The sequence below is a fragment of the Etheostoma cragini genome, chromosome 19 (genome assembly GCF_013103735.1).
Source record: "Etheostoma cragini isolate CJK2018 chromosome 19, CSU_Ecrag_1.0, whole genome shotgun sequence".
Classification (NCBI taxonomy): domain Eukaryota; kingdom Metazoa; phylum Chordata; class Actinopteri; order Perciformes; family Percidae; genus Etheostoma; species Etheostoma cragini.
In genome coordinates, this window is record NC_048425.1 from 18,752,291 (window position 1) to 18,772,047 (window position 19,757).

Sequence of the window (19,757 nt, forward strand, 5' to 3'; positions counted from 1 at the left end):
TCATTTCACGTTTGAAAATATTCTGTCACGCTTGAATAAGGACATTAATTCAATGTGAGTATTATCAGTGTATTCATTTAGATAAGAGGCTCAAGTATACAAGTTATTTCAATAGGAGCATTTAAAAAAACGTGACTTGTGTTTTCCTGTTACGCTGCTGAAGACGGTTACTGGAGAGTACAGATTTTATCCATCGGTTTATGTGTGTGCTGAACATCAGCTAACATTTCAGCACTTCAGGAGAAATAGAAATAGTAGTATATTGGTATTTGCAAGTCCTATTTAAATCAGTGTTAACAAGTGAAACACACACACACACACACACACACACACACACACACACACAGCTTACTCAATTTAATAATGGCATTTCACTTTAGATTAAACCAACCAAATACAAGAAGGTTTGCATCCGAACACTAATGTGAGATTACACAGCCAACAACTCTCAAAGCAAACCTTGCCTATCTGGATTTCCTCACCTTGATACAGAGGATGTGGGTTCCGGCTTTGACAAGCTCGTCTGCCAGTTTCATGTAGTAATCCAGAGAGTACTTCTGCCTCATTGGGTCCGAGACGTCGCCTGTGTACGAGATGGCAGCCTCCACTACGCCACCTGCTGTCCCAGCCGCCTCCATGCCCAGCAGCATGTTGGGCAGGTAGTTCAGGGAATCAAACACGCGGAAAATGTCCATGCCGTTCTCCTTGGCCACCTCACAGAACCTGGAGGAGGGGAGAAGGAGAGGAAAAATACTGTTAGCTGACGGCACATACAGTAGATAAAGTCCACATTCAATGGGAGACATGAACAGAATAGGTTAGGTGGGCTGCTGAGACTTCCTGTACATTGTGCGGTGTATCACTCTCACACATATGAGTTTATCTCCATGCACAGTGTATCCCAGACAATAGCGCACAGCCGGGTTGGGGTAAGCTCTTTATATTTCTCTCTGTATCGCCACTCATAAATATCGCTTAACCTGCCTAAATACAATATTCTCACTATTTCCATGAAGAGCGAGCTTACACAGCCTGAAGGGGCCCACAATGACAGGAGAGAAATGTATACCCGCCTCATTATCCAGGCTGCTATGGTAAATCCCTCCTATTATTCCCTGGCATCTTAATCAGGGTTTTTCATAACTGGACTAAGTGCTTATTGTAGCGGTGTTGCTGTGAATGCAATATATATACACACATTCACACGCACACTGAGAGCTTTTGTTTTGGTAAATAAACAGACACTTAATGTGGAGCCACGAGAGGATTACCAGTCCAACGTCTGCGCGGCCAGTATTTATTCAGCACTGCAATGCCTACAAGTGTTGTGTAGTGGACGCTGTGTGGCACCAAATCAAAAGCACTGTCCTGTCCTGCAGAGCTGACTCAGAGCTGGTGGAATCCTGATGGGATCATGGCTTTCAGAAGACTTCTCTGTCAGACAGAGTGACAAGAGGCTCTCATTAGCCACCAGCCATTTTAGATATTTTAAAAACAGTACATCCCTCTCGCTACAGGGTGTACTGTACTGTGACCCTTCTGTGACATACTCTTTCAATCAATTAAGTGAAATGAAATGAAACTTTGACTTGATTTAGTTAATAAAGACACTGATCTGCCCCAGTGAAAATGACGCAGGTGACAGGAGGAAGGGAGAGAGAGCCTGGCCAACAGATCAAAGCCATTAAACACAATCATGTTCAAATCTTCAATGGCACTCCCCCTACGGGACAATGGGGGGGGGGGAGCAGTCAGGATAGAGAGAGGGAGTTCAAAATGAGGAAAGAAGTGTGTAATGTGGAGAGATTAATGGTAGCATAAAAAAAGGAAGTTGGAATAAATAATGACTATGTTAGGAAAAAGGGAGCAAAAAAACAGGGAGGAAAGGGGAGGTCTGCGTGTGTGTGATTCAGTGGTGAGGGGACAACCGCATTAGTCATGAAGCCACTCCTAATTCATTTAAGGTATGGGGAATTACACCGTGCTTGGGGGGGGGGGGGGGGGGGGGGGGGGGGGGAGAGCGTGCCCTCGTCTGTGTGTGGAACAGCATGCCAGTCTCTTGTGTATTCATGAGTCATCCGCATTATCGACGTAGCTTGTGAAACCATTTGGAAAAGAGCTGGAGGCATGTGTATGCATGTGTGTAGGCACAGGAGTATTTATGGCCCTGATGACATTTCTGGTCTACATCTGTGTAAATGGTGTGTGTCTGTGTGTGTGTGTGTGTGTGTGTGTGTGTCACTCACTACCACGCATGGTAGGAGGCAAGAGGAAACCATCGACCACACTGACCTGACTAAATGTGTGTGTGAGTTGTGTGGTTTGTGGTATAGCTACTGTACAGTCTATTGGTTTAGATCTATTTAGAGACAAAGCAGCTGTGTTAGCTTTAAGCTACGTATGAATAGAGACCAAGTGTTAGGACATAGTTGACTTGAGAGAAAAGGAAAAACAAGTATTTCATTTACAAGGATGAATAAATGGATTGACTAATTTAAGGGTCCTGCACCACAGGGTGTCCCGCCCACATGGGCTTAGATCACACTAGCACACCGCCATTCTAATCATGTAACGGATCATGACGAATACATCCTCCCATAAGACAGGAATGCTGACACTCTTACCAGGCTAATTGTCCCATTCAAAAGGCAAAAATCTCTTTTAATCATCATTATGACCCAACAGAAGTGTGGTGGTGTCTGTATCTGCAGAGACCCTGCCCTATGCATGTGTCTTTGTGTTCGAGGTGCCAGATCGTGAGCACCATCCAAGAGGAAGCTACAAAAATTGCAGACAGAGTGTTGAAAAAATGAAAATACAGTGAGAAAAACGCCAAACTGACAAAGTTGGTTCCAAAGAGAGAGAGTGAATCTGGGCTTGGCTTTCCCCCACTGGCTAGCTAAGCATACTTTCTAAAAACTATGACAGGAGGGGTAGCAGCAGCTTGTTTTAACTATTTAGTTCAAATGTTTTTAACAGTTAAAAAAAGTTGCAATATGAAAATGCAAGCGTTTCTTTAGTGTTATGGAGGGTCTGCTTGCATGCAAGACTGTATTCTACAACCATAGTCTGCAGTATTCAATGTACTAGAGCCGTATATTTGATGGGTACTTTGTTCCTAAGCACTAGGTGGCCGAGGCTGACCACAGGTGGTTTAGGTTATCATGTCAATAACTACAGGTTATCATTATAGGTTCATCATGTCAATAACTACAGGTAATTATTATAGGTTCATCATGTCAATAACTACAGGTTATCATTATAGGTTCATCATGTCAATAACTACAGGTCATTATTATAGGTTCATCATGTCAATAACTACAGGTTATCATTATAGGTTCATCATGTCAATAACTACAGGTAATTATTATAGGTTCATCATGTCAATAACTACAGGTGTCGCTAATTTAAAACTGTTTTTCACTTTGTTCGGACTGTGCTCGGATATTAACCCTATTGAGAAAGTAAAGCATAATGCGTGAAGTATTGACTGCATATAGTAATCAGCGGCCAGTTGTAGCTAAAGTATAGGGGCTTAGTCACTACATTATTAGTGCATACAGTACATAAAACAACGCAGAATAGGCATAAGAGTGTGTGCGTAGACCTACTTTGTGTGTGTCAGCGCGTTTCCGTAACATAATTGGATACAGTGTAAGGATTTGGAAGCAAATACAAAACTAAAAATTGGGCACATTGGATCAAGCCTCTTGTTGTTATGCCTGTGGTGTTAGCTCTTATACATTTGATTGTTTGATAACTGAATTAAGAATAAAAAATTATATATTTACATAATGTGTGCATGAGTGACTCACTTGAAGACAGCGTTGTCAGGGTAGTTGGTGTAGCCCACGGCGTTGGCCCCTCTCAGCAGCATCTGGAACGGGACGTTAGGGATCAAAGCTCTCAGCTCCTGGAGTCTCTTCCAGGGGCACTCTGACAGGAAGCGCATGGCCACATCAAAGGTAGCACCTACACACACACACACACACACACACACACACACACACGTTTATTTCACCTGTCATCTTAAGTCTTATTTGTCATCCTTACTTTGATCTCAATTTCAGACCCAAAAACTAATATTTCAAACATCGCATTACCCACCAACGGTACACATGTGATACACACTAATGATGCTCAGATGACATATCTGATGATACTTGCACATTCATTGTTCATTCAAACACTTTCATCAGTTCACACTAAAGTCACTTTCAAATCTAAGAAATGTTTCAGTGGACGAGGCGGGGGTAAAACAGAGATAGAAATCTCTTATTTCCTTTTCTCGGGGGAGTAGATTAGCGGATCTCATACCCGTTTATCATATCAGCCAGAAACCCTGAAGCCTCCAGTGGTTTTCTGCTGATCCAACACTGTCATCATTAAATTTAATTTTCTGAGCACTCACACACACACATTTGGACACCGAGAGAATACTAAGCACAACTGCTTGTTCCCTTCTCTGGGAAGAATGCCCCGGATACCCTCCTTATCAACTCTTATTCTCCACCACCCCGGTTTGGAATCTTAGCCTATGTCAGCATCTCTTAAACTACTGGTTTGGAGCAGAAATGACTCCAAGCAATCCTATCTGATGTTAAACATATTAGTATTAATGTATTATCGCGTCAAAACATGATGCCGAGTGGGGATTGAGCTGGGACGGCAGAATTTACTCTGATAATTTAATAACAGGAATGAAGACTGACAGCTGGTCCCACACTGCTAGAGCCTCCTTTGCCTGGTTTTGGAAAGATAGGCAGCTTCCAATCTGTCATGAAAATGAGCTGACAGAAATCCGGGAGAAAGATGGAAACCAGCCTGTTCCTCCAGGTCCACAACGGGCAGCACTGTCTGCAACACGGCATGTCGTGTTTAAAGGAAGAACAAAGAAAAGGACTAATGATCTGGGCTAAGTGTTGCAGGACTGTGTGGGCCTTAAACATCTTAGGTAACAGTTTTACGACAAACTCTTTAAAGCAACACTAACTTGTCCCGCTTCAGTCCCCCTACAGGTTGTCTCAGAGAAAGACTTGGACTTCTCTTTATTGATCCTTTTGGGATGACTCCCGCGAGGAAATGAAAAATTCCAGCAGCAGTTTTAGCAAAAAAAAAATAGATAAAAAAGACAGTATAATGCCAACAAAATAACAGTAATAATAACAATAAGAACATTCGTCAAATAAAGACAAAAGATATTGTCAAAGTGTCAGTGTTGAGTCAGCCTTAAAGTGACCAGGTATTAATGTAAGTCCAGGTGTGTGTATATGTATGTATGTGTGTTTATGTATGTATGTATGTGTGTATATGTACTGTAAGTATGTATGTATGTATTGTCCTCTCTGCCTGCACGCACGCATGCCTTACCATCAGACACATTGGCGTAAAATAGATATGAGGAACCATGTAGATGCATTATTTGACCCATTTCATATTACTGTATCTTGCATGGCGCAGGCAGGAACGCTATATCAGGACGGGACTTAATCCTCAAAGGGCTTTCACAGGCTTAATCTCTTCAATGATTCATTCTGCCTCTAAGCAGCTGAAACATGTGAAAGCAATACTGTATTTCCTTATCTAAGACCGCTTTTGTGTTAAAAAAAAAGAAGCCCAAACTAAAACATTCTTGCATAGAGACAGCGTGTCAGGGTAACAGCGTTCAGTACTCACGGCCCTCTCCTTTTAGTGATTTAGTTTGGTTCAAAGTGATTCAAGCTCAGCAGAGTGTAATACTCTCTATCTCTGACCACTTTGTAATAAAAGCGCTTTGTAAAGGGACTTACTATCCAGAGAGGCATGGTAGTTACTCCTCCGATGGTCATTTAGGAGGAAGTGTTTAAAATGTACAATTACAAGCTGTCCTTGTGGGACAGTGTGTGCTAGAGCTGAACGCTTTCCTGCAGAATGGTAGTCTACAAGTTATTTGTGCTTCACAATCTAAATCAATATTAGGCGAGAGCGTGGCAGCCAGCTAGTGGATCTGGGATCTTTGGGTGTTGAGAGCTGAGTGAATAATGGATGTGTAACAGTGGGGTTGGGATACAAACTGATACTCACATTATCCTGACATACTGTCAATGATTACAACTCCCCTTATTAAAGAGGCCCTCCTCAGGTTTGACACATGACGTTTACTCCAAAAGAGGAGAACCCTCATCTGGGGAAAACGGTTGTATAAAGGAACCCCATAAAGTCTGAGTCCAGAACACCTGATGACATGTCTGATTGAACCAGAGACTTCATAAGGAGATGGAGTCAGAGGAGACAACATACATAAATATATAAAACAAGGACAAAATAAACGTATTACCCTAAACGAAAAGGTCAAATAAATAGGACATGTTGTATTTTGTACCCTGGTTTAGCGGTCTGACTGTTGATACCGGGCCTCTGAAGTTTGACTTTACAATACAACATTACAAAATGACAAATGTGTGTAGGATAGAGACGGCCGTGTGTTTGGTGGACCGGGTACACCTTGTTCCCTTACACAGCCTACACCCCATCTATGGGATCTTAAGGCCCCTCCAGTCCAGCAGTGCATTGCTTAGCATCCATGTTAGGACTCCTGTGGGCTTCCACCTGTTAAAGGGGAGTTTTCCTTGCCCCTGGTGCTAACTGCCGGGTCTCTGTATGCATAGAGTATGGTCTACATCTATATGATTATAGTCTTGAGATATCTGATATATAACTACAAATTGACTTAAAACTTGGGGCTCGCCGAGCGCCATCTACTACACTGAATATGAAGTAGAACACTAACCAATCCAAACTACTAGCACACTCACTCTCCTCTAAAAGCTTTGTTGTTCCTACTTTATTAGTCAAATTAGCATCATAATATTAATTTGCACAGGAAGCATATTATTACACTGTTAAGTTCCAGGAAGGATTTGGGGGAATATATCTCCTTCTAGAATTCATTCTGCCTTAAAGTGTTTTAATAATTATGAGAAAGTACTATTCTGTTTTATCTGACTCATAATCATATCATACAGGAACTACAGAGGCCCCAAGAGAATCCACTAGCATATTACGTTTCTCTTCGATGATTCACTCACTCACTCCGCAACATTTCTCAACTGAGTGAGACAATCTCATCTCATACTATTAGCCCATTACAGAATGCTCCTGTCACGAGGTGTTTAAACCGCTCCTGATTGCTGTACCCTCGCTGCCGTTGTAGAAATGGGACGACAGAGACGAGCATGGAGTCACTTCCTCTGACGCTACACTCTTCATTTACAGAGCTTTCACTGACAGACTATTTCAAACCTCCCACAGCCATTTGCACATTAGCGCTTTATGAGAGAGTTCTGGAGGAAGACATAAAGGAAGATCAATTCCCCTAACGCAGTGTTTCCTACCCAAACTAAGTGTGTTTTAGAGTATTTACCACATTGTCAGCTCAGTTTAAAATGATTATTTGTTTAATGAAAAAAGCTCAAGCCTCAAACAGAAAGTGTTGATATTATGCGCTCTAACAATAAGAAGCTTTGAAAAGACATGTTCCATATTAAACCTATTCATTTACATTGAAGTATAATACAACCCGGCAATAGTTTGTTTTCAACATGTCACCCCGGTGCCACTGCTTCAGTTCAATGGGCCAATAGTTTAGGCTTTAAAAACACATGCTACATCTTAGTATAGAAAACAGGAAGCTCCTAGTAAATTAACATGCTCAATGCTCAACCATAAATTGCTCTCAAAGCATGCTTTCTATTTGATTTTCATAGACTGTTTCCTGTTTCTCATACAGACGAAGTCAGGAGAAATAGTCAGAGCAAGCAGATAGTTTGTGCTCTTTCATCAGTGAAAAAATATAGACATGTCTGAGTGTGCTGTGAGCTTCCCCTTCCCTAAAAGGATCTGGATCCGTTTGAAAGCCTGAACCATTAGTCTGTGTATAAACCCAGTGAGATGCTGCAAGAGAGTGATCCTCACAAGTAAAGACATCACTGACGTTCTGCTACTGCATGGTTCTAAATTATGGCAAACAATATTTTTAAAACTGGGGTAGGCAGTTTTGTGGAAAAAAGGCCTGCATTTAAAAAATACTGCCCTTCTCCTGTGAGCTCTACCCTTTTCCATCCTAAGGCCTTCCCCCCCAGAGATGCGCGGGCGTATGCACGGGCTCCATACCTGTAGGAGTTCTATCCTCACGACTGGGACCGTGATCCTGGTGCAGATGTCATTATACAGTATAGCGCCAAGTCTTTGAGAATTACTGTCCGGTTTTCTTTGTAAGCCCTGTGAGATGACGTACTGTACGGTGACCCAAGGCTCTAGCTAGCTACATAAACTCGAGCGATGGTTAGCAGAAGGATTACTGGTCCATCTCTGAAGTGCATTTGCAAATATCGACACGCGTTTCATTGCTTTTTTGTCAGACTCTCTTTGACACCTTGAATTTGAAAAACTATGTGGGCTGAAAACTAGTGCACATATTTTTATGTCTACAAAATACTGAAATGTTAAAAAGGCATTTGTGTCCCTTAATAAAAAACGTCTCACACGGTATAATGAGACATCCAGAGACAGGCAGCTTCCCTGGCAGCTATTCAACTACCAGAACGGAGCTCACTGCACGTTTTCTCAGTCTCTCTGCAGACTTACTTGTAATGTAACTGCTCAAACAGGGCCAAGCTGAATTCATATCATCTTTCTCTGGCCAGACTCATAATGACATCACGACATACGTGGGGGGCTGCAGTTAAGGCCTTTTCGATCCAAATATCTCCCCAATGTTTTACTTTTATGATAACCTTTTTATCTGTTTGAACATGAGATGAGTAGATAGTTGCTAAATGCGAGATGAGCTCAAAGTGCTCTCCCAATGTAATGAAACACACTGTTTTCCACTAACGGGTGCACCAGGAGGAATTTAATCTGAAAAAGGTTTTATAGCACAGCGGAGGTTTCACTGGACTTCTTTTTTCTTCTCTCTTTGCTCAACCATCTAATGACGAGCACAGTCAATGAAACAGAAACCCTCTTAACTTTGGGCTTTTGTTTGCTTCTTGTGTCTGCTCTTGTGATCTACTCGAGGCACGCCGAGCAAAATCATACTGAGAAGATTACTATAATTGAAATTAAATGTTTCAACGTCAAGAGGTTGACTGGGCATATCTCTTTCACAAATGTGTGTCCCAAGTGCTCCGACATTAAACTGAATTTACTCTTTCCAACCAGTTCATAACGACTGCACTTCACATAGGACCACCATCAACAAGTGTTGATAATCGGTCTCGCCGGCGACTGTTGAGGCAAATATGAGGCACGTCTTTTGGAAATAATTGCAAATTATACAGGAACTCTGTTGGACGGTTCATGCCTCAAGAAGTTTCAATAACAGATGATTTTCTCTATTCAGCCAAGAGCAGGCAAAGGTAAAATCATTGTCTATTGATGGAAGTCGCTGAAGACTGACTTATGGGAGAGGAGATGGAGACAAGATTTTCACAGCTCAAAGGAGGAAAACAAAGAGGTACAATCACTGTCATCAATGAAACAGCTAGATCTACAGCAAGAATGGGGGGAGAATAGGGAGTTCAGACACATGAAGTTGTTGGGGCATATATACAAAGTGTAGTGTAATAGTTACGTTGCTTTAGTTTGTTGTGTATAGGGTTACACCGATACCAAACTCTCATCTGTATGCTTAAAAATAAAGCTGGAATAAGGAGATGCTACCTTAGCCTAGCATGAAGACTGGAAACAGAGGAAAACTGCTAGCTTAGCTCTGCCACACACCAATCCAAGTTGTCCAGGCATAGGTTCAGCACACAGAAACTCACCTCCCCAGTTCTCCAGGCTGAAAAGGTTGCTGAAGTTATGGCTGACAAACGGCGAGATCATCTTCAGGTCGTGGGTCCGAACCCTGGTTGCCAGGAGCGACTGGTGGGCATCCCTGAAGGTGGTATCCATTAGCAACAGACCCTGGTGGGCGCGGACAGCCTTGGCGAATCCCTCAGGACCATCGCGCAGCAAAATGTCACGGAAACCGACCGGAGGGTCGCCTGTTAGTGAGGGAGGAAGACAGGGAAATGAGTGATACGGGGGTAATAACAAGGAAACAGGTTGGTGACTACGGTATATACGTGAAATCAATACCAGATGCTGGGGGAATATCAGACTGTGCAGATACTCAAGTCAATACTCACTGAACATAAATTGTGATTAATACAAAAATGAAAAACTGTAAATGCAGCTTTCATAAACCACAGACCTGAACATACTGTATATAGGCATGTTCTAAAAAGGGGGATCCATGTTTATTGAATACATATTTAGGTAGACCTTTAATCATCCAGTTTAAGTGGTGTACAGGCTTCAGACACGGCTTAACGTCTGGCAAGAGGATGAGTGATTTCCACCAATTTACCACGACGCCGGGCCAGGCAGCAGGTAATCGGATGGCTTCCTCCTCACGCTGTGCTGCTAACAAGTCCTAACCTCTGGTGGTGAAGTGGCCACAGCCTGTACTCAAGTAGATCAACTAAAAATAGGTACGCAGAAATGTAAGCCCAGCAGCTGGCTTATTAGACACACCACCCACCTATTTGTAAAAATGGATTTCTCTGCTGACAGTGACTCACACGGCCATGCTTTTCTATATAAAGCAAGCCGCTACAGTTTAGTCAAACAAGAGAGTGACTGAGCTGGGTGCTGCGGGGTTGCCACCAAGAAGCCAACCGGTTCCAGGATGGCTGACCCTAGATGAAGTGGGGAGATCACCAAAGTCATTAGGATTCATCCTTTGGGGCATGTGATTGGCTCTACCAAATGTCATGGCAATCAGTAAGAAAATGTGCTCAAAACCCCAATTGTAAACGATAGCACAAAAACAAATGTCAGCCAATGAGGATTCATCCCCAGGATACCAAAATGAGTCCAATCGACCCAGCTGATATTAAGATATTTTAATGGAGTACTGAACATTGACATGTTGGTGCCTCTAGATAAAATATCAGGGGATCACCAACCCGGGCTCATTGCCTATAGATCACAAATGTCTACATAATTTCATGGCAGTCCATCCTATTGATATTTCAGTCTGGACCCTAGTGGTGGATCGACACTGCCCTGGAGCCATGCTGCTGGCGTGGCTAAAATTAAGACAGGAGTAATACAAGCTCGCAGATGAAGTAGAAACAAGTTAATCACATGAAGAAGGATGAACTCCCCAAGGGAACCCAGGAGGAAGACTGTGGGACATGTTGACTTCACATCTCTGGGTTGGTTACAACACTGTAATGTCATGTACACTATCAAAATGGACTCCACGAGTAGGAATAAAGACACAATCGCAGTGGAATCCCTGAGACTAATGCTGGCATTTCCACTTTATAAAAGCTAAATAGTCCTCAAAACAAACAAGTTACAGATCGCAGAGACCTCGCTCTATGGGCGCAGCAACGCCGACCCTCTCTCCTAATCTGACCCTCTTTGCTCATCGCTCTTTCCTCTCCACGCCTGGCAATTAAACACCAGCACGACCACAGGCATTCACATATTGGAAGTGGAATTGGGATCTATTTTTGCCGCTGTGTGTGCAATCATCAATCAATTAGACTAGTTAATAAGGTACTATCAGTCTGCTTAGTTGTCCTCCAACCCTGTGCCCCCCCCCCCATCCTCTGTGTAGCTGAATATTCACTCTTGACCTTTTACTGTTGTACCTCATCCCTGAAAACAAATGATCTCTGCTATAATTGTCTCTTAGGCCAGAATGAGCAACACACACACACAGACACACACTCTGAAAGAGACACACAAAATGAGTTCCCGTAAACACACAGGCTAGATGAGCTCTGTGAAAATCACACTGCCGTAGCAAATAGATGCAGACACTTTGAACTTATCAAGATCTGTGTATAATACGCCAGACTGGGGAACACACCACATCTACACACAGAAATAGGAGTTATATTCAAAGCCCTCCTTCCATTTTTCACACTCACGCTGCCTTACAAACTTGCTTTCTATGTTCTTACCACTCGTTGACACAATAGAGAAGAAATGAGGGCATCTGCCTTGGGACTACAGGGACTAAACAACTGCCTATGCATGGTATACTTTCCTTTAGAAAGGCGGTCACAGTGTTTTGTGTGTGTGTCCTATCTTACACAGCAGAAACAAAAAACACTAAAGAGATACAAGTCCCAAGAGAATTAACCCACTCACTCACTCTCTCACACACACACACACACACACACACACGTCCTGAAAACACCCAACAGAGACTCCCTGGCTTCGTCACCCTCCCTTCACTCCTCCCCCTGGGCTGGGGCCATTTCGTACCTCTCCCTTGACATTCTCACCTGTCTGGTCCCCTTTCACACGTTTCCCCTCCCGCTTTACAGCACCAGCCGATGAGAATAGATAAAGCGAGCTGCAGTGCTCAGAGCTTCTTCTTCATTTGCAATTTGTGTAGAAGACAATCTCAGAGTAATAAACGCTTGCTCGTCGCTGTCCTGAGCTGGCATCAGCGCCCGAGAAGCCTCTTAAATGTCTTGTATCTCTGTGTTTAGACACCTTTTAATTGTCAGATCCTGATGGTCCTACTAATCAGTGCTTTATTAAAGTCAGGTGTGTGGGAACAGCCAATCAATTAAGCCGGATAGGTTATAGGCAGGTAGATTTGTTAATGAGCTGCAAGACAAATGTACAGCCCGTGCAGACACTTTTGCTGCCTGCATTGTTCTGCTGTTGTTCTTCCTTTTCTCCCGTGAGAAACGATGAGCAGCGGCTCCTGGATACTTAGAGATCCCTGGACTATACATTTTTGGTAGATAGAGTGGGCAATTTCAATTTGCATTTAGTTACTGTGTGCTATTTACCACAACACTGCTCAAATACAGCCTGCTGAACAACGTTTGACTGACAGTACAGTTCAACAGCAGAACTGGCTTTTGGCACAGTTGTATGGGAGGCATTAAACAAACAGACTGAAAGGAAGAAATTGTTCAAAGAAGAACAAAGTAAAAAAAAGTTACCTTGCAGTACACACACCCAGAGTATCTTGAGGTTTCAGAAAGCCAAATTTAAGACTCTTTTTGACTCCTTTTAAGCTACCTGGAAATGATTTTCAAACTAAACAAAAGCTAAAAAACAAACAGTCCTTGTTGTTTGAAGGTGGCTAATGAAAGCATCAAGAACTAATGGGCAGCAAAAGAAAAAAAGAATAGAAAAAGAATATTAATTAAGTCCATTTGTGCCATTTGGCAATCGTGCTATAGACTACCTGTCTACTTTAATCCTAAAACTGGAAATACAGCACACATCTGGGAAGAGGAAGGTAGTCTGTCATTTTTATGTCCTCCTTCCTCAAGCTAGCCCACGGGCATCTGGTGACTAACCTCTAGATGTCCTCCATTAAATAAATCCAGACAGTAATTGGAACAAGGTGTACATCTACACTATCGATGATGTGACTACAATCAGCCTTCACAGGGAACGTTTTGGACTACAAATCCTAATTAGACAATAATAGCCTTTCAGCATTCAACACGTTCCGTCTCCCTTCTCAAGAATAGTTTTGCTCGTCATGCTTCCTCTTCCTCCCTATCTGTCAGGGTGATGTTTTGAGATGTGATGATGTCGTTCTGATCTTCTCTATTCTGTGGGTGGTGCACAGTAATAGTCCTTCCTACTCCCTCTTTCCCCATTTATCTGTGCTTATTCATAACTCCCCTGCTTGCTACTATGTCCATATAAGCATTCTCTACATATTCTGCCCAAACCCTCGCTGCTTCTGTCATAACCCATTTCTGCTCCCATGCCCCTGCCCCTCCCTCCACAGAGTGTGATAATACAGGCCTAATCCCTCTCTTCTTTCAATCCCTCTGTCAAATGAAAGAAAGGATATAAGCACATTACAAATCTCATTACTGGGCTTTAGGTATGCCTCTGTGCGGGCCTGTGCTGCGTACTGTACTATTTCATCAGCTGCTTACAGTATGTAAGTGGGGGCATGTACACAAAGGGCGTCTGCCTATAGAGTACGTGCTTGAGAGTAAATGCATGTGTGCTTGCTGCAATACGAAGGTGGGGAAAAGAGTTGTCATCACACGATTTGCATAAGTAGACAAGTGGTGGGTACGCACAGAGACACACACACTCAGTCACTCACATGCAGACGTACACAAACGCTGCAGATTATTCTGTCCCATTCTACTCCCTTCCGTTCCACTGCGCATGGTTTTTAGATGTCAGATTTGATTAGTTATGCCTGATTAGGAGTCATATTATTCCATTATTTTGTTATAAATTTGTGTTTACTGGGCATGCTGGGGTATGTGCTGAGGCAGAACAGGGTGCTGATAAACATGTCAGGTTGATACAGCTGACTATTTTGTTGCTGTCAAAAGGCGCAGCTGCAGAAATTCATGGCAGTTTGCATCCCGAACAAAAAATAAAGCTAGGAGCGCAGTGGGAAGGACAAAAAGTGCATCATTTCAAAACGCCACAGAGACAGGCTGTGACATCAAGTGAAAAAAGAAAATGTATTTACATATTTTAATACTTTTTAAAACTGAGCACATCTAGTTTTTATGTAAAAGGAGTGTTTTTGTATTCCAGCCTTGGTTGGAGCTGCTGCCCCCGCGACCCGATACCGGATAAGCGGTCGAAGATGGATGGATGGATGGATGGAGCCTTGGTTGAACCTTTCAAAGTTTACTCAGATGCTATAGTTTGTGTGGGGTGCTGAAGAATCAACTCCAGAGACTTTAAGTGGCTCTACAAGCTCATCCCGGAGTCCAGCTTGGCCGTTGGCCTTCCCTGTGAGACTCCGGGGTGCTGGTGCAGAGCAGGGTGAGAACAATGAAGAGCACCCCCTCACCGCTGTTCTCACCGCTCAGCCGTGCACTCTAAGGCCAAAACCCTTTTCCTCCCTGAGAGCTAAACTGAGCTATTCAGGAATGCCTTTACGCCTACAGCTATCGGCCTGTTCGACAGCCCATTTATCATCCGGGGGGTGCTTTTAAGTGCCTTAGGGATCCACAAGTGTTTACATTTTTAGCGGGGGTGCCAGAGGGCAAATGAAACCCCTAACCCTTGCAATAGCAGTGCCTGGCTAAATTGGTCCAAATGTAATAAATACATAAGGACAATGCACTGTGACATTATTATGGTAACATTGTCTGGGGGCACACTTTTAAAAATAGTTTTGAATTATCCGTCACTGCTGAACCTAGCTTTTTTTGTTATTTCATTGCTAAAGCACCATTGCACAGTGCTGTTAAAGCTCTGGCGAAGTGTAAAGTCTGAATTTAATTGGTGAATAAAGAATGTGACTCAGGAGTAACTGGGTAAGCAGCATAATGATGTGTGATGGTGTAAGGTATGGATTGTGATTGGCTGAATTGCTTTTGACTGACATACCCAGAACGCCAGGAGGGATGACAGGGTCTATGGAGGAAGGCTTCGCCTTGACTGGGATGGGTGTGGTTGGTCCATTTACCATCACATGACCTGGATAGGAGGATAAAAATAAAGTCAGAATACAAGTCAGATGTCCTGTAACACATCCAACATTCTGTAAAGATGATAAAGTAAATGGGAAAGGGGGGGGGGGGAATCAATGAGGGTTATAAAACAGCAGCCCTGAGGCTAGTAAGGATTATGGTCACTTTTATATAAAGCAGGGTTTTCCTTCTTTCGTGTCCTATTTGTGAGTTGGAGGTATTCAGTACATTTCCCAACCAATCCTCTTAAAGCTGACCTGAACACATCTTGTCCCATTCTTCATCTACAATTCGCTCATATTCCCCTGCTCTCCCCCACGGCCTGGTGGAAGCGGAGATGTCCCAGGGTCTGCCCTGGTTTCACTATACATCCACAGTCCCTTTGGTATCTAGACATTGAGGTCTTCCCCTGCTTAAACCAGATCATTAAACGTGACTATGCTTTTGCTCTGAACAGTGTTTTGAAGGATATGAAAAAAAAGGATAGGTCTTCCAATGTTGATTCAAGCCTGTATCTCAGTAGTTAAAATTAATGTTTTACCCAGCATTAACTATGTGAGCTCCATGCTACCTCTCCACTCCTGCTGGCTACTGGCGTCAATTACAATCAACAGTATCTAAATCTAAGACGTCTACTCGACAGAGGAGGAGAGAAGACGGTGGCCTTTCAGTTCCCAACTTTAAACATTACATCAGGTCCTTCGTATTGAGGCCCCTCCTCACCTGGTTGAACCCAGATGTGTCTGTCTGCTGGCCTACCTTAGAAAGTACTCTGACAGAGCCGTGGTCACTCCATGACCTTCTCTTTGCCAACATCTCTAATAAACAGTGCCAGCTACGCCTTTACCCCTTTATCTCTCATCTTATCAAAACTTGCAGATTAGCAAAAACATACCACCATATAAAGTAGCTTGGAACTGGCATATTTCCCCCTATAATTCAATAATATAGCACTCGTGATTGGTGGGAACCCAATAACAGCCCCCACAATGGGAACAAAGGACTTAACTTCTAAAAGACATTTTTAGCGAGGTTGGCTTGTTACCTTTTCTGATTTGCAGAAAGCATTCAACCTACCACAATCCTCTTTTTCCTTTACTTACATTAAACGGTGTCCCCTGGAAGAGGCGTTTGCCCATCCATCCTATTCAGAAGTTATTTCCTGTGCAGCCCAAAAACTGTGGTATGGTGTCTAGGCTCTGTAAGTTCATGCTGATATCTGGCTGCTCTGGCCTTCCTATTAAGATGATCTGGGTACGTGATTGCCCAGGGCTGGGTATCGATCTTGACTGGCATGATGTATGGTCTAACATCCAGATCACACAATCCAGACCATCAGCAGATTCACTACAATTTCATTCATAGGACATATCTAATCCCCGTGAAAATGCACCACATGAAAATAATTTACAATTAAGTCAATAAAAGCACAAGGTACAATTTGTTCTCCTGTTGGTCACTTCTGGACAATATTGCATCCAAAATGTCCACCTTGAGTAATGTCACTGTCACTGTTTGGATTGTGAATGACCCGTCAGCCTTCCAGCTCTCTAGATCCCAAACAAGGACTATGGTTGCTGGACTTACAGTTGCGAAAAAAAATGATTGCAACCCGTTGGAAACCACCACCCGGGCAATATATAATAATGATATATTGACCAGCCCCAGTGTTTTTATTTAATTTTTCTTTTAACAAGCTGTCATGTTTTTCTTTTCTTTCTGTGACTTTAAATTCAGATCACGTGTCTGAATATTTTTTACAAGTGCAATTTATTTTTTTGTTGATTTTTTTAAGATAATGTTTTGGGAATTTTAGCCTTTAATAGAGAGGACAGCTGGAGACAGGAAAGGGGGGAGAGAGGGGGAAGACATGCAGCAAATGGCGTCAGGTCAGACTCGGACCCTGAGCCACTCTGTCAAGGACTGAGCCTCTGCATGTGGGCTCTGCCAGGTGAGCAGCCCAGGCGCTCTGCATGTTTTACCATACAAGTTCAGACTTTTTGTTCTGCAAGTTCTCACACTGTCAACATGCTGACCTTTATAGTGTGTGTGTGTGTGTGTGTGCTGACCCAGGTAGTGCAGTAGTTTCTGGGCTCGGTTCTGAGTGGGCTTTAGGTTGAAGAGTTCCTGGTTCTCGTCGATGAACTGGGTGTCCACGGTGGAGTGGAGGAACTGGTGGTTGGCAAAAACATTCTGCAGGAAGGGGATGTTGGTCTAGATATGGAGAGAGAAATAAAGAAAAAGGAGGCGGCTTTGATTTAGATGTATTCTTCAATAAACACAAAGGGTTTGTAAGTGTACTGAGGCAGATGTAACCACACGCAAAATCTAAATCCAGAGTATGGAAAGACAAGTGAGTCAAAAAAGAAATAACTCAGTTCTACTCAAAATGAACCACCTGAACAAAAAGAGAGAGGGTTTTAAGGCAACTTCTGGCTAAGAGCTGGGTGTTAAACAGGGTATGGAAAGGAAAAAACATCGCCACAGCCCCATTTAAATCACAGAGTAGGCTAACAGTGCAGGATATCAGCTTCAATGACACCCACACACACACCCACCCACCCACACACCCCCGCACACACGCACACACACACACACACACCCCCACACACACACACCCACACACACCCCCACACACACACACACACACACACACGAGGGAGAAAGCAATCACATTCCCTTTCTATTTTGTTGTTTGTTTGCATCCCAAGTGTTATCACGCCAATTACGCTCTCTAGATTAACAAAGGGAGGGAGAGTGAATGAGTGAGAGAGAAGAACGAGGAAGGAGATGTAATTGTTGGGAGTTAATTTCATTCCTAGATTTGTTGCTTTATTTTCACTCTTGTAAACCCGTCTTAATGGGGGTAGGCTGCTTCAAATTAATGTATGAAGTGGAGAAAGTGAACGGGCGGGTAAAAGAGGAGGAAGACTGACAGAAAAAAAATGGAAAGGGGAGAGAGATTAGTAGAAAGAAAAACGGAAATGTTAGTTGCAGGGAGTGAGTGAAAAGAGAATATGGTAATAAGGTCTTGGAGCAGCTTTAGATGTGTTTATGGCTGTTTAGTGTCCCCAGGGGAAGGTAGAGTGAAGGAACCTAAACTGTGTGAAAAGATTACTGTTGCTCAAAATGTATTTGCATATGACTCAAAATGTTAGAGTCATAAATGGAATATTAAAAAAGTGAACCCCTGCCACTTATGACCCCAAATCCAATTATCCTATTTATTATTTATTTTTTTATAAATGCACAGACTACCAACCAGAGCTCAGAACCAGAGAGAAGCGCAGTCCTTGCCTCCTGGGTATGAGTAAGAAGCAGCTCTCGTTCTCTAAACCCAGAAATGCAACATCCACCTCAGCGCCTATGTATACGGTAGACTATAGATAGATCTCTGTCACGGGGGCGTGAGGAGACGGACCGCACACACAGAGCATAACCCCCAGACGAACAGAATTTACAACCACACTCTGGGCGGTTAGACTACAGTCAAACCCAGGGTGACTTGAAATAATTACGGAAGCAAAATCCGCCAGGAAACCCATAATTGGGAGTAGGGAGTTGAGCAATAAACAAAACCACACTTACACATGCCTCATTAACAGCACCGGGAGGGTGTTGCAGCCGAGGAATTAGTGTGCTGGGACTAAAACTGTAAAGAGCATACCAAAAGAGATGTATACAGTATACATCTGTTTTTATTAGGGGTAGGGAAACGGGAAGTACAAAGAAGTGACATATTTACATATATTCTAGAGAGAGGGACTTACAGCAGAAGAAAAAGACATATTCTACTTCAGAGTATAAGCACCATTCATATTGAGAGAGAAAACTGTAAATGTTATTCCAGGGTTTCATTTTCTGAGGTACACAGGATCCTCAGCCTCCTGCCACAGGGAGAAGACCTGCAGAGGAGAAAGAGAAAGAAAAGAAAGCCGAAGGATGGGCAGAGCCGTGCTGTGCTACCAGGCATTGGGCTGTGGACCAAACAGAGAAGGGATTTCTGCCTGATACTAAAACTGCTCTAACTTCAGAAATCTGTGGACAGCTTTACTTTCTTCCATTTATAGTACCCGCCAACATAACTGTATTGCAATAGGCCTATATGCTGCTGCAATACAAGCCCCTCCAAGCACTTCTTCACAAATCAGAATTGAAGCTTTGACTTCATCCAGATGCAGACTGGCAAAGCAAGCTGGTCAGATTTAGCTGACAACTAGTCTATATCGACTATGTTCCTTCCTGGGATTGCTGGATGTCCCTCTTTTTAGGCTGGAT

General features: G+C 43.1%; 1 protein-coding gene across 2 annotated transcripts in view; it reads right to left on the reverse strand.

Moving 5' to 3' along the window:
• The window catches only part of LOC117962033 (pyruvate carboxylase, mitochondrial-like), a 252,631-nt gene that overhangs the window by 34,520 nt on the left and 198,354 nt on the right, over window positions 1–19,757 (reverse strand). For both annotated transcript variants that reach the window (XM_034901074.1, XM_034901075.1), the window contains exons 13-17: window positions 17,549–17,693; window positions 15,397–15,486; window positions 9,807–10,028; window positions 3,816–3,972; window positions 483–723 (exon numbers count right to left, since the gene is read on the reverse strand). In XM_034901074.1, the coding sequence (XP_034756965.1) occupies window positions 483–723; window positions 3,816–3,972; window positions 9,807–10,028; window positions 15,397–15,486; window positions 17,549–17,693 (855 nt within the window). The remainder of the gene's footprint in view (window positions 1–482; window positions 724–3,815; window positions 3,973–9,806; window positions 10,029–15,396; window positions 15,487–17,548; window positions 17,694–19,757) is intronic.